This window comes from Globicephala melas, chromosome 2 (assembly GCF_963455315.2).
Source record: "Globicephala melas chromosome 2, mGloMel1.2, whole genome shotgun sequence".
In the NCBI taxonomy this organism is placed as follows: Eukaryota; Metazoa; Chordata; class Mammalia; order Artiodactyla; family Delphinidae; genus Globicephala; species Globicephala melas.
The window spans coordinates 166,774,323-166,800,161 of NC_083315.2; the positions used below are offsets into that span (position 1 = coordinate 166,774,323).

General features: G+C 38.6%; 1 protein-coding gene across 12 annotated transcripts in view; it reads left to right on the plus strand.

Moving 5' to 3' along the window:
- The window catches only part of UNC79 (unc-79 homolog, NALCN channel complex subunit), a 249,666-nt gene that overhangs the window by 218,276 nt on the left and 5,551 nt on the right, over nucleotides 1-25,839 (plus strand). For all 12 annotated transcript variants that reach the window (XM_030883497.2, XM_060295215.1, XM_060295222.1 and 9 more), the window contains 6 exons: nucleotides 6,819-6,896; nucleotides 12,484-12,573; nucleotides 14,682-14,857; nucleotides 15,827-16,013; nucleotides 17,622-17,819; nucleotides 19,880-19,957. In XM_030883497.2, coding sequence (XP_030739357.2) covers nucleotides 6,819-6,896; nucleotides 12,484-12,573; nucleotides 14,682-14,857; nucleotides 15,827-16,013; nucleotides 17,622-17,819; nucleotides 19,880-19,957 — 807 coding nt within the window. The remainder of the gene's footprint in view (nucleotides 1-6,818; nucleotides 6,897-12,483; nucleotides 12,574-14,681; nucleotides 14,858-15,826; nucleotides 16,014-17,621; nucleotides 17,820-19,879; nucleotides 19,958-25,839) is intronic.

A 25,839-nucleotide genomic window follows, 5' to 3' on the forward strand; every position in this document is an offset into this window, starting at 1 on the left:
AGGAAAATGGAGCTTGATATCAAGCTGTCGGTTTCCCTGAATCTTAGGTACCTTGGGTGCCATTTGGAGAGATGAGGGAGAAGGGGAAATTAATGGAGCACCTATTAAGTGCCAGGCAGCATGCTGGGGTTTTATATATCCCCCTCACTCCTTCAACCGTGAGAGGAATTGGTCCTGCACCACAGATGAGGAGGCCGCGGCTCGGGGGCGTTCAGTGACTTGCCCACGATCACACAGCTGGCATAAGTAGCGTAAGCAGCCGACCACAGCGTCTAATCGGTATAGAGCACAGCCTAGTCAGGCCCCGCACGTCGCTTGCCCGGATTACCGTGAATAGCTCTTAGCGCTTTGCACCGTTTGCTTCTCCCCACGTCAATCCAGTCTTATAGCCTCTGGCTGCCTAGAGGAATTTTGCTAAAACTCTGCTCTTCATCATGTCACTCTGTGCATCGAAAACCTCCGGTGACCTTGTGGTACCCGAATTGTCAAGGTCTTCCATCATCTGGCATTATTTCCCACTACAGATATTTACTGACCACCTGTCTTCGGCTAGGTTCTGAGGATATAGAGATATAAAGGCATAGGCCCTACCCTTATAACGTGCTAACCAGTATACTGAAAGTCTGCACGGTATATAAACTACTGTAGAGGAGGGAGTGGCCAGCTCAGCCTGGGAAATGGAGGAAGGCTCATTAACCGTTATGAGCCCTGACCTGGCCCAGGTGCTGGGGAAACAGATGAATGTCATGGCCCCTTCCTCCCAGGAGTTTCCTGTCGGATAGGGGTAGCTGACATCGAAACAAAAATTCCCGACGCAGTGTGACGGGTACGGTAGCAGAGGTGTGTACTGAGGAGGGAAGTGGTGTAGAAAAGGGATCGTATGTTTTTGAAGGGTGTGCAGAAGTTTGGGTGTTTACCTGGGAGAAGAGGAGGAATACCCTTGTCATTAACCATTTAATATCCACTAACTGGTCCGCTTCCTCCCCCGCCTTATACTAGTAATCCTTGGGAACAGAACGGAGTTTTTCTCAAAGGCTTGAGATTTAATAAAAAGTTGGTATACTTTCAGTGAAGAATGGTCTTAAGTCATGTTTAAAGAGCTTTCCCAGGCACAGTGATGCTTTCTGAGAGGAGTGACTGCTGGAAAGTGATGGCAGTGGATGTTGGGCATGATATAGTCAGAGTGAAATGGCTCCCATTGTACCAAGATGCTGGACAGCCCAAGAGGGAGACAGAAGCAAAGCATAGCCGGGAAATATCTGTGTTCCTAAGAAGAGACAGATTGAATCTCTTCCAGTGGATTGCCATTGGCCAGTCCTACCTCTTCACACATCAGCAGCAACACCACTTTTGAGTACAAGTAACTTTGATGCAACTGACCATAGAGGTTAATAAGATCAACACTGGTTTGGAGGAGAGGGCAGGTGACCTAGGCTTAGTGAAGTAGCCCACGAGAGAGGTAAGGCCAGCAGGTTGACAGTATCTGGAAGTCAGTTGCTTCTGATAGCGTTTAGATTGGGGACATGCCACCTCAAAGCAACCTCAGTTTCCAGGCCCTGAGGGTGCTTTCCTGCGGGCGTCAGAGGCTGGTCCCTTGATTGCCCTCAGTCCTGGCAGAGCCGGTCTGTGTGGCTGATCTTCTTGGGTTCTAGCACCCCGCTTTGTGACTGCAACTGGGGGCGGGTTTTTCTCTGAAGTACATTAGCTGGCTGTAATAAGAACTTGTCACAAGACGGTGAAAGAACACCGACAGTTTAAATTGCTCAGTGCTTCGGGAGACCATGAAAACAGTGGTTATTGCATCACAGCTAGGTGAATAAATAAACACAAATTAGCTTTAGGAAGAAGGAAGACAAAAAAGTAAATTCTTCTGTGTATTTTGGGTTCTCTCATGCCATTTCAAATGTATAACATTTTCATCTTTAAAAACAAATATGTATTTGTCATTGAGTCATTAAGTTAAATTTAAAAATCAGATTGTAAAATTATTTAGATCAAAGAGATATCTGGGGGGGGGACATTTTGAGATCATGCCCATGAGGAACAACCTAGTGAATACCATTTCGACCTTCTCCAACAAAAAATATTAAACACCATGCCATTTTGAAGTAACATATCCTTGTTCTATAAACTCAGAATAAACCAGTAATGAAAAAATTACTGAGAGAAATAAAAGTGAGGCATACCTTAAAAAAAACAAAAGTAGTTCCCTTTCCCCCGCTGTGCTTCCTGGCTAAGTCGTGGAGAAAAGTCTGCCACAGGGCCACTCGTGGGATGAGGGAGAAGCATCTTTTGTCTCACTACAGAAGGCGGTGCATCTTTCTGCAGTGTTTCCCCGTTCCTTTTTCTCTTGCCCTTGACAAATGTTCAGGCGGGTAGCAGAAGTGGTAGCCTGTTCTCTGGTAGTTTCTCTTAAACCAGAGAATCTAGCATGGAGTCAGAGAGAAGCTTTCCCCTTTACTGGTGGGCAGTGTCAGTTCCTGGTACCTGGGAGACCAGATTCACAATATGAACAATGTGTCTGGGGCAGACAGCGACTTCCTTCTTGGATATCATGACCGTCATCTCAGGACACTGGAGGGGGCTCTGTTTAACTGAAAATGCAACTTGGAAAAAGAAAAGAAAGTAACAACTGGAAGGAAAAAGTCCCCTGGTGGGAAGGGTGAGAGGGAGGGATAGATTGGGAGTTTGGGACTGACATGTACACACTGCTGTATTTAAAATGGATAACCAACAAGGACCTACTGTATAGCACAGGGAACTCTACTCAATATTATGTAACCAACTAAATGGGAAAAGCATTTGAAAAAGAATAGCTACATGTATATGTATAACTGAATCACTTTGCTGTACACCTGAAACTAACACAACATTGTTAATCAACTACACTCCAGTATAAAATTTTAAAAAAGATAAATTTCTTAAAGCTTAGAAGCAAAAAAAACCAAAAGTCCCCTGGTGATCCATCATGAGTGACACTAGCCCCATTGGCGAGAAGAGAGTCAGTTGCTCAGACCTTGGATTTACCATTCATTCTTTCACCCCACAGGGAACCACTAGGACATTCCCTCTACTATTGTACTTCTCTAATTAATAACTTAGTAGATAGATGAGTTCACAGATATGAGGCTGTTTATAATTCTTTTCATGGGTAAACCCTACTTTTGTTGTTTACCAAATACCCTGGCAGTAAGAGTGTTCCTTTAAAAGACAATGGAACACTTGCCCAAGGGATGCAGGGTCATTCAGGTTCTAAACATTTCAAGGCGGTGACAGGTACCAATCTGGTTTTCAATTTCTAGAACTTCTTCCTGGAGGCCTGGCACTGTGGAGTATCTCCCAGTCTGCTGTATTATGGTCGTTCAGCCATCACTCCTGTTATTTGTTTTAACTTACATATACAATCAGGTGGCCTTAAATGTTCAAGTGGATTTTTTAAAAAAGGAAAAAGAGGCATGGAGACAGGAAAGAATTTTCCAAATAGAAAAAATATATGTATTCTTCAGAATCTACCATTGTTGACCATCGGGGTATAGTTCCCCTTTTATACTTTGGACAGTTGCCCTATCTTGTTTTAATTCAGATCTGTTGACATTTTTGCTTTCACTTATAACATTTTCTCTTCTGCTGTCATGCTGTAGATATTTCATGTGTAATAAGCTATTATTATTGTTCTCAGGATGGATTAGAGTTTTCATAATGGAGTGATAACTCATTGAAAGCTACCATAAAATCTATATAGGCTCAAATCCAAAAGAATTTCCTCAGCTCCTATTATGTGTCAAGAGTAGACATTCTGCTAATTTGCATGTAACACTCCCACTGTGTGGGATACACCTGCATATTCAAGCTGTGAGAAATCATGTGGGTGAAAGGTTTTCTTTTAAAGATAGTTTAGTTGTGGGCTGGAGGACAAAGAAACGGCAGAGTTATGGCTGTTGTTTTTAATTCCCAGATACTATTGATGTGGGGTAATTAATATTTGTTGCGTTAGTAATAATCTGATCACTCTCTGGGATGAGAGGTGATGATCCTATTTTGAGTATCATTTTGATAATGATTTTAGTAATGACACATAATGGGTATTGCGTTTCTTTTGTATTCATGCGGGAGTGCCTATTTCAGTGGCATATTTCTATCTAAAAGTACTGAATTCTTCCTTCTATAGCCATCATTCTTTTTCCCTCTGATTTTGTTGTATCTTTATATTTTGAACAACTCTATAAAATAATAATGGAGTTTTTCAGTTGGCAGCTATATAAAATGAAGACAGAAAGGTTTGTTAGGGTTTCAGTCATACATATTATGTAAAATTACACTGGAGGAAAAGACATTGGTAAAAAATAGTAGGTGATTTTAGAGGTTTATGTACTTTTATGCCTTTTAGTACATCAGACTGTCTGAGACACCTCCATAACTTTTAGAGTGATTTTTTAAAAAATTAATTCTGACTTCTGAAGTTATCTATTAGCTCTCGCAGATCGGACGTTTGAATTTGGCCTCAAATCTTAACACCACATGGCTAACAACCTGCTTACGTTATGCTACTCAATAAGGTGAAGCTCTAACCTGAGTTGGGTGAGGGAGAAACGCTTCTGCTGTGGGAGATACAGGCACTTGAAATTTTGCTTCTTCACACATTTTCTCTTGCCCTTAGGGGCACAGCCAGGCTTGCAAGCATACTTTAGGGGTCAGGGTTTACACCATCCTTACATAGGATACTGCAGAGGACTCCTACCTGCTTCACCCACAGTTAGATACATCTCTCTCTTTTCTTTTTGCCTCTCTTAGCTGTGCAGTCTCTTGGTTTTGCTGTAAAGACATTAATTAAAACGTTGGAGTCCTGACGGGGCTTTTGGAACTTATTATCAGTCGTTTGTCTTAGATGGCAGACTCTGATAGCTTTTGAAAATACATTTTTTGGGAAAACATGCAGCATCTGCCAGGAGGTTGGGAGTGTTGCTTCTTTTCACTATGTATCTCTATCAAATATTTTACTTTTTTCTTTTTTTTTTTAAATTTTTGGCCGCACTGTGCGGCTTGCGGGATCCTAGTTCCCCCACCAAGGATCAAACGCGTGCCCCCTTCAGTGGAAGTGTGGAGTCGTAACCACTGGACCACCAGAGAAGTGCCTCAAATATTTTCCTTTTTTACTTAGAGGTTTGCCAAGGTTGTAGGCTTCATTATTATTATTTATCCTCATTTATTTACTTTTTCTTATTAGAAATAAGTCCAAGTTAGGAGAGCAGACATAAGCATTCTTGAATAAAATAATAGAAAATTTTAGGTGTTCCCTAGATGTTACTAGCTGGTCTTCAGAGTTAATAGCCAAATAGATTCTTCAGCTTTCTCTAACTGTCTGCGAGGCAAATGGAGAGGATAGAATGTGAGCCTGGAGATTTGTGTCCACTCCTGCCATGCAGCTTTCAGGGACAGCTCTGCTTGCTGTCGTCTCAGCTCCAGCTCAGTTACCTGTCCCGAAATACCTTTCAGGGAGGACCACCTCTCCCACACTTGAAAACCAGCTCATGGCCCCAGATGAGAAGTCTACAGGCCCCTGACCCTCAGAAAGTCTTTTGACGTTAGAGCTTCACCTTATTGGCCAATGCTGCCTGTTAATAACGCCTAGATTCCGATCTCTGGCTAACCTGACAACATGCTGGGTTTTGTTCCTCGTCCTCCTTGAGACTTTTTCTGCTACCCCGATCCGTACTGCTTCTCCTCAGTTTGACGGGGGCCATGCCTGCCTGGCTGACCTACCTAAATTTATCATGCTCTTCCAGTATGAGAGTGAAATGAATTAGAAGGAAGAGCTGTCAGGGTCAAAGCTTCTTTCAGAACCTCTGAGCTCTGGGTAGCAGCAGCTTTGGATCCTCAAGTCACTGGGGCCAGAGGCCAGGAAAGAGAAACTAAGCAGGAACTAGCTGCTCTTAGCAAACTCTACAGACTTCATGTTTGACTTTTCCCCTAAAACCATTAATAAATAGTTGGGCATTGCATTAAGTGGGAAACACCTGTAAAAATCTGTAATGAAGCAAATCAGGTTGTAAGCTGACAAATCCATCCTCACCGTGATCTCGAGTCATACCTGATTAATCGTCTCATTTCACAAACTCTTGCTGAGCCCCTCCGAGATGTCAGGCATGAAGCTAGCGCCAGGAGTGAGCTGCATCAGATCTGTGGTCTCGAAGATCTTGTAGCCAGTTGAGAAATAGACTTGTAGATCATTGCAACCTGATGTGATGACTGTTACAATGGAAATGTGTGGAAAGTCCTGTGGGGACACAGAGAGGGAGCGGGGGGGGGGGGGTGTCATTATCAGCACAGAGGATAGGCATGAATGAAGTGGGAGGAGAAAGACCAGATACTGAGGGGCCTCGGAGGGGAAGAAACAGGTACAGTCCTCACTCTGAAGTTGACTGTTTTTCTGTTTTCAGTCAAAATGTACGGTATAATGACAGAAGTCCGGAAAATCTTTGAAAATTCAGGAACTGTCAAAAAGTGCTGAAAAATAAATAGCATGACTTCAGAATAAATCTGGCAATGTGACACCTTTCCTTTCTTCCTTGACTGAATGTGGCATTTCAGTGCCACTGAACTACTGTCTGGTTAAAGTGAGAATCTGTGTGTTAATCCCAGTACTACGATTCTGAATTTCTGGTAGGAATGAACTCTCATGACTAGCAAGTCCCATATATCTAGGGCAGCTTGTCACCAAAGTAGACGCTAATGAATTTAAGCCAAGTTAATAAAATTACAAATTCCTTATTACTGTTCAAATGCTCTTAAAAATAATTATCCTTTCAATTTCTTATTAGTTTATTTGTGCAGATGCTGGAACCAAACTAGCTGAGTCAACGATCCTGAGCAAGCAGATGATCGCCTCTGTACCTGGAGTAAGTCCTGACCGAGTTAACTATCCACATTTTCTATTACTCCTCATTTCCTCATTTAGCCAAGAGGTACTTTTGGCCTGTGTCCTGGTTCGCTTTTGATAGAACAAACACTGTAAAATTGAAATCATTAGTATCTTGTTTGAAAGAGCACTGGTGAAAATTTAAATCAATCTCTGCCCCTGGAAACTTTTAATTCCAGGAAACATGAATGAAATTGAAGCAGCCAATTAAGGAGAGGGAAGAAATTACCAGGCATACAGCATAGATTTGATTAAAGTTCAATTTTTCCAGAATCAGTTTTCTTACACTGGCTTCTGTTAACCAATTTGATTTAACTACTGCCAGAAAGAAATAAGCATTTAATACCTTGTTTTCCTTTATAATATTTCCTCTGAAAATTGAAAAATACTTCTATTATCATCAACTAGTGAACTGTTCGGTGAAATATGTTGAGATTCTTATAGATAGGATTGAATATGAGAAACCACAATAACTTATTGATAGCAAGGTTATTGCAACAAACTGAGAAAACCTAGAGATATAAATTATTAATGGAAAAAATTTATTTAAATTTTCAGTAGAGAAAAAAATATTTTTTAGTTTATTTGTTTACGTATTTATGTATTTATTTTTGGCTGCATTGGGTCTTCATTGCTGCACGTGGGCTTTCTCTAGTTGCGGCGAGCGGGGGCTACTCTTCGTTGCGGTGCACGGGCTTCTCATTGCAGTGGCTTCTCTTGTTGCGGAGAACGGGCCCTAGGCGCGCGGGCTTCAGTAGTTGTGGCACGTGGGTTCAGTAGTTGTGGCTCGCGGGCTCTAGAGCGCAGGCTCAGTAGTTGTGGCACGTGGGCTCAGTAGTTGTGGTGCACGGGCTTAGTTGCTCCGCGGCATGTGGGATCCTCCCAGATCAGGGCTCGAACCCGTGTCCCCTGCATTGGCAGGAGGATTCTTAACCACTGCACCACCAGAGAAGTCTGAGAAAAATTTTAATAAGGAAAAAAGATCACTTATAATCCTTCTGCCCTAAAATAAGAACCCTATTGTTTTAGAAATTTTTTACATGTTTTAATCTATTCAGTATCCTAATTTGCTTATTCCCATATTGTTGGAAATCTATATGCTTTCTAGTTTCTTTGCTTGTATAGCATAGCATAGTATATAGCATATACACAAAGATCCTCTTCATGTTTATTTTGAATGATATCCTTGGGATAAATTCCTTAGTCAGTGGGCAGGAACATCTTCACAATACGTATTCCCATGTTGCTTTCCAAGAAGGTTTTATTCATTTACATTTATAAGTATACCAGTTTTATCCACAGCACACTAAACATTACTTCATTTTTTTTTTTGATGTGGAGAAATATTATGAGAGAGGAAGAATAACAGTCATTCAACGCAGAGATAATTTTACTGCTAGCATATTAATGTATTTTCTTTCTTCTTTTTCTATGTATATTTTTAAATATAGTCAAACCGTAATATAGATGCAGCTTTGGCTTCAAATGTCATAAGCATTTTCCCCAAAGTGACATTACCTCATGTGACTGCACCATATAATAGTGGTTAACAATATGGGTTTTGATTCACACCTGAGTGTGAGGCCTGACATTGACTAGCTGTGTGATCGGGAAGGTTATTTAACCCATGATGCTTTGATTTGTATTATCTGTAGAATGGGATATAATAGGGCCTAAGGTCTAGGTTGAGGATTGAATGAGATAATGCATGTAAAGCACATTAGCATGGTGTTAAATATGTAGTAAGTGCTGAGTAAACATTAACTATTAAAAATAATATTAATGGAGATGGGGCACAGGACAGGTGATGTTTAAGGGTACAGACTTACAATGAGCAGTAAAAAAGTCCTAGAGATGTAATGCACAGGTCAGTGAATATAGACAACAATATTGTATTATAATAATCAAACTTGCTAAGAGACTAAAACTTAATTATTCCTACCAAAAAGAAAGGATAATTACATAATGTGATATAGGTACTAATTATCGTTACGATGGCGGTTATATTACAATATATAAATGCATCAAATTAACATGTTATACACCTTAAATTTACATCGTTATATGTCAAACATATGTCCATAAAAAAATAAAATACAACTAAAAGTAAAAAAAATACTATTAACAAACACTACTTATTGTTGGATAGTTTCATTATTTTCAGTATTCTGCAATTGTAACTAATGTGTGATAAACATCTTTGTGCTTAAATCTTTGTTCATATTTTAGACTATTTCTTTATAATAGATTTCTAGGAGTAGATTAATAGATTCTGGTTTTTTTTTAAAGGTTCTTGACAATAGTTGGGGTAATACAAGATGCTATGAGATAAAATTCCAGTTCTTAGCAACTTAGCTCCAAAAAAGTTTATTGTTTGCTCAAGTGAAGTTTGAATGGGTGTCCTGATTAATAAAGGGAGGAGGACTTCCACATGAGCACTTGGGGATCAGTTTTCTTCTGTCATGTGCAGTCCTCTGCAATCAGCTGGTGGTTGGGGAAGGAGAAGGGAATACGGTACACGGAACGTTTTCCTGGGCCAGGTCTAAAAGTGGTGCACATTTCTCCTACTCACGTTCCATTGGCTAGAACTCAGTCACTCCGCCACACCCGACTGCAAAGGAGGATGGGAAATGTGGTCTAGTGCATCCTAGGGAAGAAGAAAAATGGTTCTGTGAGTAGCTAGCCAGTCTCTGCCCAGCACTCACTGGTTTCCTTATTTAATTCTCTAAAACTCAATATTTGCTACCTATGCGATAGCTAAAAAATAATATCCCTAATATATAAAGGTTTATTGAAATCAACAAAAGACAAATATTCCAAAACAACAAAATAGCAACAGTTATAGCTCTACATATAGAACCCTTTCCAATGACCAATAAGCCATTCAAAATAAGCCTTTTACCCTCACTAGCAATCAGTGAACTGTAAATTAATATAAAATATAAAAATTTAAAATCAGTTAGCAAATCAGCAGGTTTTTCTTAACAAAGAAACTTACTGATGATGAAGTGAAACAAGCATTCTTGTTTTTTTTTTTTTTTTTTGCGGTACGCGGGCCTCTCACTGTTGTGGCCTCTCCCGTTGCGGAGCAACAGGCTCCGGACACACAGGCTCAGCGGCCATGGCTTATGGGCCCAGCAGCTCTGCAGCATGTGGGATCCTCCCGGACCGGGGCACGAACCCGCGTCCCCTGCATCAGCAGGCGGACTCTCAACCACTGCGCCGCCAGGGAAGCCCGAAACAAAAATTCTTATAAGCTACTGGTGATAGTCAGCTTTGCTGAAAAAGAGTTGCCAATCTACTTCTAGGAATATGTTTGAGAAAGTAATTAAATATAGACTTATCTACAAGCACATAAAGAATTATCTACAAGTATATTTATTTAAAGTAGCATTTAAAATAGCAAAAATATGGAAACAAAATTAATGTGCAACATTAGGGTATTATTTAAATAAAATAAAGTACATCTATAAGATAGACTATTATGTGGACCAAATCAAATTTTCAAAGAATATTTAATTATTGGAAAATGCTTATGATGAATCTAATTAAAAAGCAGGTTAGAAAAAACTATCTCAATCTTATAAAAAATTATATATGTGTGTATGTTATATGCATTAAAAAATATTTGGAAATATTAACAGTGGCTGTCTCAGAGGTAGAGAGCAGGAATTAGGATTATGGTGATTTTTCTTTTTCTTTTATTAATTTATATTTTCCAAGGTTTCTACATCGAACACGTGTTATCTTTATAATGTAAGAAATGTAACTTTAAAATCAGATACAAGTTTTGAGAAAGAATTGGATGTGGTTCACTTCAATTCATGTTTTTGAGATTAGAGTATGTTTTCAACTCCTTTATCATCAGTTTTCCCACTGAAATAAACATAAGTCTTTTGAAACAAGTTGAGCTAGATTCTTTATGTTTTTTGGTTTTTTAAAATAACACACTAAGGTTATACTTATGTTTTGCAAAGTAAAAGAAAAAAGGGGGGCAATTGGAAATTATATGCTTTGTTTTATAAGTGTAGATGGCTCACTGAAGTTATCCTGACTAGAAAGTGTATTTTAAGCCTTTTATTAGATCTATTTACTGTCTCTAGAGCAAAAGTAACTGGTAATAGTAAATTCTTTCCTCTCATTTTTTGAAATTCAAGAGTAAAAGACAAATATTGAATAATGCTCCAAGTAATTATTTTCTGTGACATTTGCCTAGTTGAAATGGTATAAAATATCGCCTATGAAAGAAACAAATCCCTTTCAAGAAATTCAGGAGCAGAGTATATGCTCTTATTTGCATGACATGTGAAAGGTCAGAGAAAATGGAATAAACTGGGGGGGAAATCCTTTCTTGCACTAAGGGACTAATATTCCCAAAGCAGGAGCACAATAACCTTTTATAATTCCTTCACTTGATTTAAATTAAAAGAAGAAAACCTTAAAACATATGAAATGCTTGGAAAACACTCTTGACAGAACTGCCAATGACCTTATTTTACTGTTTGTTATCCTGTCAGAGGAACCGACAGGCGTAACATTCTAGAAGAGATAGAAGGTGATATAGTTCAGTGCTGTGCAGATTTACATGAATATGGGAAAATGAGAGCCACTGGGTGAGCTAGTTAAGTATGTAATGTTCCAGATTTTCCTAAAGAAAGCTAAGAAAGGCCTTAGCATAGTATTCAGATGGCTTCAAAGAGGGCCTGCTTTTGATCCACACTATATCCAGTCTTATGTATGAGTTCTCTCATACAGCTTTGATGTAGCAGCCTGTCTGTCCATTTTCCTTTTCTTTGTTTATAATCCTAAATTCACTGCATTGCCCTGAGAGAGCAGGTTTATTCCATTTAATAACCTGAAACACAAGTATGCTTTTTTTTCCTTTAAAACGTATCAAACACGCTGCTAGTATGTGGGGAAGATGACCATTTTGTTTCTTTAATTATCCTAGCAAGAATTCAACAATGATAAATTTATCTATTTAATAGTGTACCTACTATGTATAAGAAGTTGTAAGTGCTTGAATATAAGAATTTTTGACTCTTTCAACAAACATGATATTTGTTTATGTCCTTTTTTTTTTTTTTTGATAGAGAAAGACATCTAAGATTATGGTGGTAGAATTTGGTGGTACATATTTTTTGTGTGTCTAAGACTCCCTGGAGTGATAAATTCAGTGTTACTGTTGTTTTGAGGTGATTCATGTCATGAAGACCAATACTAATGACTTTTACATAGGCTAAATCTTTATATACCAACCAGTTTAAAAACAAGCAAACAAAATCAGTTCAATGACCCAGTGGAAAAAAAAAGCCTGTAAACCCTGTCTTCCCTAGGCCATCCCATTTTTTGCTCTCCACCACAAACCTTTTTATTAATTTTTGTCCAAAGTTGGGGCAGACAATCACAGGCTATGGCTGAGAGTAACGAAGTGAGTCAGAAATCCAGAAAATGAAACAACTCATTAGTAAACAGCGTGAAACCAGAGGGAGACAATCACTTCCATCAGGGCAAAAGTGCAGGCCGTGACTCAGAGCGCGCGCCCCGCCGTGTCCTGTGTGTTTCAGTGCGGGACGGCAGCGATGGAGTGTGTGCGGCAGTACATCAACGACGTGCTGGACTTCATGGCAGACATGCACACGCTGACCAAACTGAAGGTAAGAGGGCCTGCGTCCCCTCATCCCTCAGGTTAGCGAGACTGGAGAGACATTTTTAGGGGATTAAGCAGACTGGATGGAAATTTATCATTACCTGGAGAGGCCGTGGTGGCACTGTTGAATGAACCCTTGTCCTGGGATTCTGAAGAACCGAGTTCCACCTCTGTGAAGAGGGAGTGAAGAAAGGAAAGGATATTTCCATGGTGGCTCCAGTTCTGTGCATACCGTTACTTTGCCATTTATTCAATTCTCACAATACCCCTATTGTAAAATATTCCCATTTTACCAATGTAGACACTGAGGCCTAAGGTGGTGCAGTCATTTGCTCAAGATCACGCTACTGCTAAGTGGTGGAGTCAGGGGCGACCTAAGACTGTAGTGACCCCCAATCCATTCTCTTTTCACTGTGCCACCCATTTAACTACCCTGAGCCTCAGTTTCCTCATTAGCAAAGGAAGTCTAATAAACCCACCTAAATCAACCTACCTTTGCTGCCCGTTCCAAGGTTTGGTGTGAAATAATGCATGTGAAGACACTTTTGTAAACTTTAGTTTGTATGAAATGTGTACACCTTATGCAAACGTAAGTTGTTTATGGTTTTTATCTGCATTAAAGCTGTCTCCTTCCAGAAAATAATTAAAGACAGAACAACGTTTAATTTGCATATGGGTAAAATCCCAGTGAGGTTGTTGAGGATATTGATTGCTTTGCAGGGTGGAATGAATTGCTGATGCAAGTCAACTTCCCTGCCGCGAGAAGACTAGGGAGCTAAAAGATTGATAGTCCGAGAGATTTGAGGAAGGCCCCAGACAAAGAGCAGAAGAGGAGCCAGACCTGGCCCGATGAGCAGCCAGATTGCAGTCCAGCACTAAATGTGGCTTTTTGATAAATAGGATCTAGTCGTCCCAGAAGTTCATCAGCTACAGCTACGGTCCCTTCAGCACCCAACTCAGTTTCCAGGCTCTGCTCAGATGATCCAAGTGTTTCTTGGGATAGGGATAGACTTGCAAATGCTCTGCAGAGAGTAGAATCAAAATTTAAATTGATGATTTCTCACAATATCCAAATCCAGTCATTTCTGAGTAAGCTCCCCTAGTGTTTGCTCATGCACGTGCTGAATCTGGTTGCCCACGCTGAAACCACTTTGCTGTCTGAAGAGGAAACAATATTACCTAAATAGTTTTATAGCCACTTCCAAAATACAGAGAAAAATAATAAGAAGGATCTATGATGACCAAAAGGTTAGGGACTGTAGACATAATCCAACCCTCTGATTTTACGTATTAGGAAACAGATCAGAAAGGTCTGGCAAGTGGCTTAGCTAAGGCCATGTGACTGTTAGGACAGAACTGGGTCTAGAACCTAGGTCTCAACTCCCAGTTCACTGCTCTTTCCACTAAGCCACACTGAGCAACGAAATTTTTCTGAATTAATTCCACTGGTATGTATTGAGCACCAATAACATGCCTGACACTGTTCTAGGCATTTAAGGATGTGATGATCCGCAAAAACAGACACAGTGGCTGCCCTCAGTTAGAGTCTGGCAGCGATGGCCAATTTTAATGAAAATTTCATACAAACTAAAGTGAAATTGTGACTTTCACAAATGCTATGAAAAAGAGGTAGACAGCAGCATGAGAGCTTCTAATAGGGTGATATGACCTACCAGGGAGGTTAGGAAGGCTCCTAAAGTAGATCAAGGAAGACTTCCTGGAGCGGGTGACACTTGAGCTAAAATCTGAACAATGAATAGGGTTAATTAGGCCAAGAGAGGCAGAAACAGTATTTCAGGGAGAGAGAACAACATAAGCAAAGGCCAGTGATGGAAGGGAACATGGAGAGCCAGTGTAGCTGGACCACAAGGATGAAGGGGTAAGATGCAGAAATCTGAAGTATCTAGATCATTCCAGGTTGTTTAGGCCATGCTAAGGAATTTTTTTCCCCTTTATCTTAAGAACAATGGGAAGCCCCTGAAGCAGTTTAAATGGGTTGTATGCTTGGGAGTGGTGATAGAAGATGTGGAAATGACAACCTGATCTTCTTAAAGAGTGCCCTGGAACATCCCCATTTACTCTGCCAAAGTCACAAAATACCACTTGGTTTTGTAGAGCCACATGAAGACATGTTCCCAGCCTCTGCATGAAGATACCTTTGGTGGCCATCTCAAAGTTGGGCTGGCTCAGATTGCAGCCATGGAAATCTCACGGGGCAACCACAGAGATAACAAAGCTGTGATTCGCTATCTGCCTTGGCTCTATCATCCCCCTTCTGCAATGCAACAAGGGTAAGACCCTTATTATTCGGGCCACGAGGCAGGAAACACCCCTGAGTTTCCCGGGGCTCAGTAAGAGCTACTGAATGCATTGAAGATCTATGAGAATAGAATATGGTTGTTTAGGGAGATGGGAATTGAGACCAATTTCCATACTTATTTGCTGACCTGGCAGCATTTTTGAACACGAGTACTTCATGACATGCTGGCAATAAAAGTTGCCCTCCTACAAAGACCTCAGTCATCCTGATGGATGATGAAAACTTGGAGCTTAGAACTATCACTTTAACTCTTAATTCCCACTAGTTAAGTAAATTGATAGGTATTTATTTGTGCACTTACATAGCTTCTGCCTTCAAGGAGCTTAGATTATAGCTTGAACAGAATCTACATCAGAGATGAAATAGAGTTCAAGGAGGTGTGAGCCCCTGACCCTGCCCATAAGGGAGGCTGAGAAGAGAGAGGTGCCCGTGGGCTAGTTTACTTGGGACCTTGGAGCACGCTTGACCTGCCATCTTGCATGGGCAGCTTCCTGGCTAGAGGAAAGGTTTGGAGTGGGGTGTAAGGGGGGCAGGGGGAGAAAATTACTGGAGAACAGGAATGTGGGTGGTTGTGTATTTTATCTCCTCTTCTATTCCTTCCCTTCTGGTGGGGATATCCGAGAACTTTCTAATGAGAAGAAAGGAAAGAGTTTAGAAAGAGAAGCTAGTCAGAATGGCAGCCAGGTTTGCGGAAGAATGATGTGTAATCCTGTGTCGCCAAAGGCTGCTCTTTGCTCAAGAAGCTAAGATCCAGGATTAGAGTGCAAAACAAGAAAAACAGATTTATCATTTTGTTCTCACTTTGTTGCTTTGGTGTTTTACTTCATGTAACTGCCTACAAGACCACACTTTTAAACCCCTCCATCAATAAGCATTTGTTAAGCACCCAACGAAACTGAAAACACAAAAACATCTCTAACACTTCCTTCCTCCCTAATAGACCAAAAGAATTCATTGAGTGTGTCTCTCACATCCGGCTGCTGTCCTGGCTGCTTCTGGGTTCCCTCACTCATAATGCAGTGTGTCCAAATGCCTCCTTTCCCTGCCTGCCAATACCTCTGGATGCAGGTTCCCATATTGCAGATCATCTTATTGTTATCCTGATTGGATTTCCAGAGCAATCAAAGGTAAGTGATTTCTGCAAGATTAAAACCATATGCATCAAAATTGCTAATGGAAACCCTTATCAGCCAATTATGTTTCTTCTGAGAAGAAAATGCATCTTATCACTTGCCCTCCTGTGGATGCTAGGAAAGCAACTTTGTGCTAATGCCTTATTTAAAGTTGTTCAAATTCCCAGACTATCTTTTCTTCCCCCTAAATTGTTTTTCGGTTTACTTTTATGAAGATAAATTATGGAGGCAAGCAAGAGTTAGCTTCCTAGGCATTTCTGTCTCAAAATAATGAAGAGCAATACAAGCATAGAAATATAATAAAAATTCTGTGATCAGTTTTTAGAACCAAATATGAAGAGGAGGATAATTTACACTCTAATTTTTTATGCACTGACTTTCAACTTAAATCTCTAGAGATACATGAAGATAAAAAATGAAAATAAGGCCAGTTGGGAGCTCACTAAAGTATATGTTGGAATCACTTACACAGAGGAACTTATAAATTGTGGAGACAGATGATGTGCTTAAGGGAATAAAGTCAGTCCAGGGCAAGCATCAATCATGAACCTATACAAGCAAACTAGACACACTGGTACTAATCAGTTATGAGGAGACAAGGTCCCCTCACAGAGCTTAGGCAAATTCTAGGAGGTCACGGCGGGTTTGGGAACAGCTGGGATTTAGGCCGGGGCAAGCTGACCTGCAATAGATTTATTCTGAAATCAAATAGAGCACCCATCCAAATGACCTGAATGATGTTTGCAAAAGGAATTAGGCAGTCAGTTCCTAATATTTCAACCCAATCTGTGTTTGAGTCCTCATGATGGTACTTTGTAATTCTGTGACATTGAAAAAGTTACTTAACCTCTCTGAGCTCCAGGTTTTCATCTGTAAAATAGATGAAATGGTTTGAGAATTATGGAGGTGATCTATAAAAAGTCTTTACCACAGTGTCTGGGACGTTATAGGTGCTTACTCAATCAGTACTCATTACTAGTTAGGAATACTATCTGTACTTACTACTAGTTAAGAATACTATCAATACTTATACAATTTAGGAATACTATCAGTACTTATACTAGTCAGGAATACTATCAGTACTCACTACTAGTTAGGAATACTATCTTTGCTGCTGCTGCTACTGCTGTCACTACTAATAGTAGTATAATTATTAAGTTCTGGGCAGTGCGTTCATGTATATCACCTCATTTACTCTTAACTACAACTCTTTGAGGAGGGTACTGTTATCTCCATGTTACAGATCAGCAGACACCCTAAAATGGTAGAATGATTGTTCTTCCTAATCTAGTGTAGGGATAGGAACGTCAGTTTCATTAAAGGGCAAGGGGGAGGGTAGATTTATTCTGCAAACTAAGGTGCCTTCTCTCTGAAAAGATGCTTGGTCTCTAAGCGCACTCCCACTAACTGAGTGAAGAGCAGATTGTTTGGAGGTGATGAATCATGAGTTTGTAACTTGGAGACGACTCCTCCAGCCTTGGATCTCTTGAATTACACGTACTTTGGCTGTGCTCCTTGGAAAGCCGAAGCCGTGCGGAGAGGGCTCCTTGGAGCACCACAGCCCACTAGCATGTAACGGTTCCCTGTTTTCTTCCTTTTCAGACCTCCGTGTTGCACATGTGTTCTCTTTTCCATGCATTTATCTTTGCTCAGCTCTGGACCGTATATTGTGAACAAAGTGCTGTAGCTACAAATGTTCAAAGTCAGAATGAATTCAGCTTCACAGCGATACTGACAGCACTGGAATTTTGGAGTAGGGTGACACCCAGCATCCTTCAGCTGATGGCCCATAACAAAGTGGTGAGTTCACAAATGAGTTTCCCCTCTTGGACAGAATCTCAAAAACCACTCTCAGTCCTCACATTACATGTTTTTTTAAAGACTTCAGTTGTAACAGTACATAAATGGATTGGTGAATTTTTATGTTATAACCTGGGTGTTCTACCTGCATAATCATTTTGATGAAAAACAATGCAAACAAATAAATTCAGTAAAAACCATTTTTGTTTTCTCTGCCTAGTGCCAAAGGAAATTTATGTGAAACTTCTACCTTTAAGAGTTGTCCTGTGCTATAAAGTCAGAGAGTGAGGAGGGAGATTTATATTATTTTTGGATTCTAAGGCAATTTGGAAAAACCATAGCCAGTTAAGTCATCTCTTTGTGGTGTTTAAGAGCAGATTGGAGCTCCCCTGGTGGCGCAGTGGTTGAGAGTCCGCCTGCTGATGCAGGGGACGCGGGTTCGTGCCCCGGTCCGGGAAGATCCCACATGCCGCGGAGCGGCTGGGCCCGTGAGCCATGGCCGCTGAGCCTGCGCGTCCGGAGCCTGTGCTCCGCAACGGGAGAGGCCACAACAGTGAGAGACCCACGTACCAAAAAAAAAAAAAAAAGAGCGTATTGACTGTACGTGTTAATTCTACTTAGGGCCCAAAGCTGAAAAGAGTCTCACCATTTTAAGTTGCCCTCTGAGGACCTAAGCTCCTCAATCTTCAAATCCAGTTCCATTTTAATGTGGATGGCTCACCTTGGAAAATAGCTGAGGTATGGATAGCATGAGCCCACTTCATTGAACAAGCTTACCTTAGTCCTATGGAGTCAAGATTGGAGGGTGTATGGAAGGAATTTACAAGGGAGTCCTTTGGTTTAGTTTGCTACATTGGAGGAAGATTCTCAGCTGGGAAAGCAGCATCCAGTGTCTTGGTTATGGGGGCTTCATCAGTAGAGTTCTCATCTGTGAAGGGCAAAGGGCCTGGAAGAACGCCATAATGATGATTCCAATGTGCCCAGAAACCCAGTAATTCACTGTCCACCAATGCATTCTGCAATGGTTTTGACTGATTGAATATTAGTCTAAGAAACATTTTCTTTTTGTTGTAATTGGAAAGGGGATTATATTTTTCCTTTAGGGAAGCACTTTCTTTTCTTTAGAGAAGCAGATATTATAAGGCAGTTCTGTAGGGAGAGAGGTGTTTTAATTCAACTTAAGGGAAATTTATGTGAAAACTTTAGGGTACACCAACAGTTCTGACCACCGCATAGATAATTACATTTATTAGATCATAGAGTCTGGGACTGAAGAAGCACTTGGAGGTCAAGTATTCTATTCTGCTCTTTTACAGACGATGAAACTGGGACCTTAAATTTAAACTAGAGATTCAGAGTTTCCTTCTATTGTCGCTCGTTTTTTGATACCATTAATACCTCTCCTCCAAATGTCTCTTAATATTCAAATGTTGGAAATGAATTTGTTACTGGTGAATCTTGTGCAAATGGTGTTACAAATGAATTTGAATTAATTTTAAATTCTGAAAATTTTGTTAAACTACATAAGCCAGTCTGGTAAAATCCCCCCTGGAGTGTTTAAAATCTAGCCACAGGGATTTCTGATGAGGGATATCATTTCTATGGTATTTTTAAACTGTCGTAAATATGACTGCCTTGTTCCACGGAGAATAAAGCCTCAAACAGAGGTGGTGCAATAAATGAAACAGCCGCTCCAAGTGAAGAAACTGTGGAGAAAGGATCGATCAAGATGGAGAAAAGACCCAAGCCCAAGAGTTCTGCAGTTGGAAATGAAGGAAGCAGAAACCGTTTATCCTCTGGTGTGAATCGCAGTGTGGTGCAGATTAGTGAGATTGATACCTGAATTCACTGGCAGCCCCAAGTTAGATGAGGAAGGCATGGCATGAAGAAACCTCTGCAGCCTATAAAATTCATTTTCTGGTTGAAGTTTTAGAGAGGAATAAATACCCCTGGTCCCCTCTGGTTGTTGTGCAGAATGTCCTCGTGGGCACAGGGCATGCGGCTGCAGACTGTTTCCGTATCACCTTGAGTGGAATTGATTTTCCTGTTTGTTGTTTCAGATGGTAGAAATGGTGTGTCTCCATGTGATTAGTTTAATGGAGGCATTGCAAGAATGCAATTCAACAATTTTTGTCAAGGTAGGAAAATCTTATGATTTCTATAGACCATTTCTTGCTTCTAAAAACAAATGTGGATTTATTTTGAATGTACCTTCTGAAGAGGAAAATAAAACTGATTTAATTTTCACATTCAAAGTTGGGGCTGGAGGAATCGGGCTCCTATAACAACTCTAGCTGGGTTCGGTATGTCACACCATGATTGCATGCAACATAAGTAATTAAAATATTAGCAGAAGCATTGATCTGGAAATGACCCTAGAGTCATATAAATTGTTCGGTGGAGCCTCGCCTTGCAAGATATCCAGACAACCAAGGAAAATACTCTGTCATTGTTCGACTTGGTAGCGGATACTTTTCTCTAAGATAAATTAATTTAGTTTCTAATATTACTCTTCTAAATCACTGTACAGTGTGTGAAAGTAATTCAGGTATTTGTTATCTATCCAGGGACATCAGAAACATGCTAGTGTGATAAAAAGGTAAAAGAACAAAGGAGAACCTGGTTGCTCACGCACTTTCTCTTTTTATTTCCATTCTTTTTCCTTTCCTTCCTATCATTCCACCTCTGTTTCACTGATTCTTTGTCCTTCTCTTCTTGTACCACTTCCTTCTTTGCCTTCCATGTCTATATTCCACTATCCCAGCCACCATCACCACCCACCTCCCCCCCGCCAACCCACCGAGTGCATCAGTTTAGAACCTTATAACTTCCTATTTCACTCCTTGGTTGACTCCCTTCAATAAAGGACATTTGTAAAGTTAACTCACACAGTGCTGAAGAAAAGCAGCACGATTTTAGGGAAAACTTGACTGTTACCAGAAAACTGCAAGGTTGTTGGTTAAAAAGGGATAGATATAGCTTATCTAGCTTGACAGTCAATAGCAAAAGTCAACACTATGGGAGAAACTACATGACTGACACTTGGGTGATCATACCTGATTTTGTTTTTTACAGCTTTATTGAAGTAAAATTTATACACAGTAAACTTTACATATGTAAAATGTACAATTTGATATCTTCACATCACACATATTATACCCGTGAAGCCATCCATCACCACAGTCAAGATAATGAATATTGTCCTCCCCAGCTAAAGTTTTCTCATACACATTGGTTAGTCTCTGTTCCACCACTTCCTGTACCCCATTTCCTCATCGCCAGGCACCTGCTGATCTGCTTTCTGTCATAATAGCTTAGTTTGCATTTTCTAGAATTTCATATAAATAGATTCATACAGTAGTTATGCTTTTCTCTGCCTTCCTTCACTCAGAATAATTATATTACCATTAATCCATGTTACATGTATCAGTAGATTATTTTATTTCTGAGTAGTATCTATTATATGGATATAACACATTTTGTTTATCCATTCATCAATTAATGGACATCTGAGCTGTTTCCAAAAGTTTGAGGCTATTACAAATAAAGCTGTTATGAATATACATACACAAGTCTTTGTGTAGCTATAGGCTTTCAGGTGTGTTGGATAAATACCAAGGAGTGGAATTGCTAGGCTGTATGATATGTGTATAACTTTTAAAGAAATTGGCAAACTGTTTTCCAAAGTGATTGTACCCTGTTACATTCACACCAGCAGTATGCATTCCAGTGCCTACACATCTTCGTCAATACTTAATGTAGTTAATCTCTAGTTTTAGTCATTCTAAGAACTGTGTACTGCAAATTGCATTTTCCTGTTGACAAATGATGCTCAACATCTTTTCATGTGCTTATTTGCTATCCATATATCTGCATGGTAAAATGTCTATTAAAATTATTTGCCCATTTTAAAAATCAAGTTGGTTTTTTTCTTATTATTGAACTTTCAGATACAAGTCCTTTATCAGATATGTCATTTGCAAAGATTTTTTTTCTGTGTTTGTCTTCTCATTGTCTTCACAGTGACTTGTGAAGAGCAGAAAGTCTTAATTTTGATGAAATACCATTTATCAAATTTTTCTTTTATGAATCATGCTTTTGATGTTGTATTTAAGAAAATCTTTGCCTAATCCAAGATCACAAAGAGTTTTCTTTGTGTTTTCTTCTAGATATTATATATGTTTTCTTCTAGGTGTTAGTTTATATCTATGATCCATTTTGAGTTAACTTTTGTGGATGTGTGTGGTATGGATTGAGGTACTTTTTATGTGTGTGGATATCCAATTATTCTAGGATTGTTTGTGAAAAATTCTATCCATTGAATTGCCTTTGCACTTTTGTCAAAAATCAATTGACCATTCATGTATGGTTCTATTAATGGATACTCAATTCATTTCTATTGATCTGTTTGTCTACCTTTGTACCACACTGTCTAGGTTACTATAGCTTTCTAATATGCCTTGAAATCATGTAGTGTTACTCCTCTAAATTTCTACACCTATTTCAAAGTTGTTTTGGCTATTTTAGGTCCGTTGCATTCTAGATACATTTTAAAATCAACTTGTCAATTACTACGAAAAGCCTGCTGGGAATGTGGGTTGCACTGATGTATACATCACTTTAAGGAGAATTGAGATGTTAACAATATTGAGTCTTCCAATCTTTGAACAGAGTATACCACTCTATTTATTTATGTCTTTGTTAATTTTTTTCAGCAATATTTATAGTTTTCCATATACAGGACTAGAATATTTTATCAAATTTATCCCTAAGTGTATAGTAATTTTATAGTATTATAAATAGTATGGTTTTTTACATTTAAATTTTTGGTATTTTATTGTTAGTATTTAGAAATATAACTGATTTATGCCTTTATACCCTGCAATCTGTTAAACTCATTTATTAGTTCTAGTAGCTTTCTTGTAGCTTTCATCAGATTTTCTCTGTAGACAATTATGTCATGTGCAAGTAGAAGCAGTTTTCTTTCTTTCTTTTGAATTTTTATACTTTTAATTTCTTTTTCTTGTCTCATTGCTCTGGCTAGATCCTCTAATACAAGTTGAATAGAAGTCATGAGGGTTGGAAACCTTGTCTTGTTCCTGATCTTAGGAAGAAAGCATTCATTAAATATAAATGTTAGCTGTTAGTTTTTCATAGATACCCTTTGTCAGATTGAGTAAGGGTCTCTTCTATTCCTAGTCTGCTAAGAATTTTTGTCAGGAATAGATGTAGGATTTGTCAGGTGCTTTTTCTACATTTATTGAGATGGTCATTTGATTTTTCTTTTTTGACTATTAACAGTGAGATTCATGGATTGATTTTTGAATGTTAAACCAACCTTATATTCCTGGGACAAACCACTTGGTCTTGAAGTATTATTCTTTTATGTATTGCTGAATTCTATTTGCTAACACTTTAAAATAATTTTTTTGCATCAGTGTTTATGAGGGATATTGGACTGTAATTTTCTTTTCTTGTAATAACTATTTTTGGTTTCGGTATCAGGGTAATGATGGCCTTATAGAGTAAGTCAGGAAGTATTCCTTTCTTTTCCATTTTCTGGAAAAGTTTATGTATGTTTGGTATTTTTTTTCTCCTTAAATATTTGGTCAAATTCACCAGTGGAACTGCTTGGGCTTGGAATTTTCTTTGCAGGAGGGTGTTACACTACAGATTCAATTTCTTTAATAGATACAGGACTATTTAAGTTATCTGCTTATTCTTGAGTGATCTTTGACAGTGTGTCTTTCAAAGAATTTGTCCATTTCATCAAAATAGTTGATGTTATTGGCATGAAGTTACTCATAATATTCCCTTATTATACTTTTAATATTTGTAGGAACAGTAGTTATGTTACCTCTTTCATTCCTGATAATGGTGATTTGTGATCTCACTTTTATTTTTCTGATCAATCTGGTAAAAGGTTTATCAATTTTAGTGAGCTTTTGATTTAAAACAATGACAACAATAACCAGCTTTTGGTTGGTTTTCATAGATTTTTTCTGTAGTTTTTGTTTCATTAATTTCTGTTCTTTATCAGTTTCTTTCTTCTGTTGACTTCCAATTTAATTTGCTCTTCTTTTTCTTGTTTCTTAAGGTGGAAGTGGAATTCACTGATTTGAGATTTTTTTCTTTTATAACATAAGTGATTAAGATTTCCATCTAAGCACTGGTTTAGCAGCATCCTACAATTTGGTAGTTCTGTTCTCGTTTACGTTCAGTTCAGAATACTTTCTATCTTCCCTTTTGCTTTCCTTTTTGACCCATTGCTTATTTAGAGGCAATAATTTAGTTTCCAAATATTTGAGGCTTTTCTAGAGATTTTCTGTTATGGATTTTTAATCCAATCCCGTTATGATCAGAGAAAATATCAATACTTTGTATAATTTGACTCATTTTAAATTTATTGAGTCTTGTTTAGGATATTGTCTATCTTGGTAAATGCTGTGTGTACTAGAAAAGAATATGTCTTCTGCTGTTGTTGAATATAGTTTCCTATGTCAGTTGATTCAAGCTTGTTGATAGTATTGTTCAATTTTTTCATGTCCTTCCTTCTTTTTCTATCCACTTAGTCTATCAGTTATTGAAAAGGGGTATTGAAATATCTCCCTAATTTATCTTTTCAGGTATACCAGTTTTTGTTTCACATATTACGAAGCTATTATTAGGTGTATAAATGTTTAGGATTGTTATATCTTCTTAATGAATTGAAATTATGAAATGGTTCTCTTTATCCTCGATAATATTCTTTGGTAATAATAAAGGCAGTCTAGCTTTCTTTTGACTAGTATTAGTATGGTATATCTTTTTCTAGCCTTTTAACCTATTTGTGTCTTTTTATTTAAAGTATATTTCTTATAGGCAGCATGTAGTTGGGTATTGGGCTTTTTTAAAAATCCAATCTGACAATCCCTTTTAATTGGGATTTTTAAACCATTTTCATTTAATGTGTTTTGTGACATCATTTGGCTTAAAATACCTTGCTATTTGTTTTCTTTATTTCCCATCTGTTCTTTGTCCTTTATTCCCTCTTTTTCTACCTTCTTTTTGACTAATTGAGTTTTTAATGATTAAATTTTGGATACAATTTCCACTTTTTGGTCTAGATTCTTAAGGTGGAAGCTGAGGTCATTAATTTGAGAACGTTTTTCTATTCAGCTGTCAGTGTTTGGTTTTCTGAATTTCCTCCTAAGTACTGCTTTGGCTGTATTCCTCTGAATTTTGATATATTCTCATTTCCATTCAGTTCAAAATACTTTCTAATTTCCCTTTTGACTTCTTCTTTGACCCGTGGGTTATTTAAATGTGTTTTTCAGTTATCTTATTAGCTATATGTCTTAGCTGTTGTTGTTTTAGTGGTTGACTTAAGAGTTTATAGTCAACATTTTTAACTTAACACAATCTGCCTTCAAGTAATAATGTACCACTGCATGTATAGTATGAGAATGTACAACAGTATACTTCCATTTCCAGACTTTGTGCTATGATTGTCATCCATTTTACTCCTACATATGTTATAAACCAAACCATAATTTTTTTTTAAACAATTATCTCTCAAAGCAATTTAAATTTTGTTTTATATTTTCTGTTTTTGCCATATTTACATTTTTCAGTTTTCTTCATTCCTTTCTGTAGAATTAAACTTCCATCTTCCTTCTGCCCAAAGGACTTTCTTTACAACTTCTCGTGTAGGTCTACTGAAGCTTAATTCCTTCAGCTTTCGTATGTCTGAGAAAGTCTTTACTTTGCCTTCATATGTGAAAGCTATTTTCAGTGGTTATTGAATAGGTTCAAAGTTTTTTTTTCCCCCTAGTATTTTGAAGATGCTATTCATCCACTGTCTTTTTGCTTCCATTGTTTCTGAGAAGAAATCTTTGTCATTCTTATTTTTTTTCTCCTGTATATGATATGTCTTTTTTCTCAGGCTGCTCTGAAGATTTTTTTCTTTACCATTGTTGCTAAGCAATTTGATGATGATATGCCTTGGTGTAGTTTTCTTCATACTTCTTGTTCTTGATTT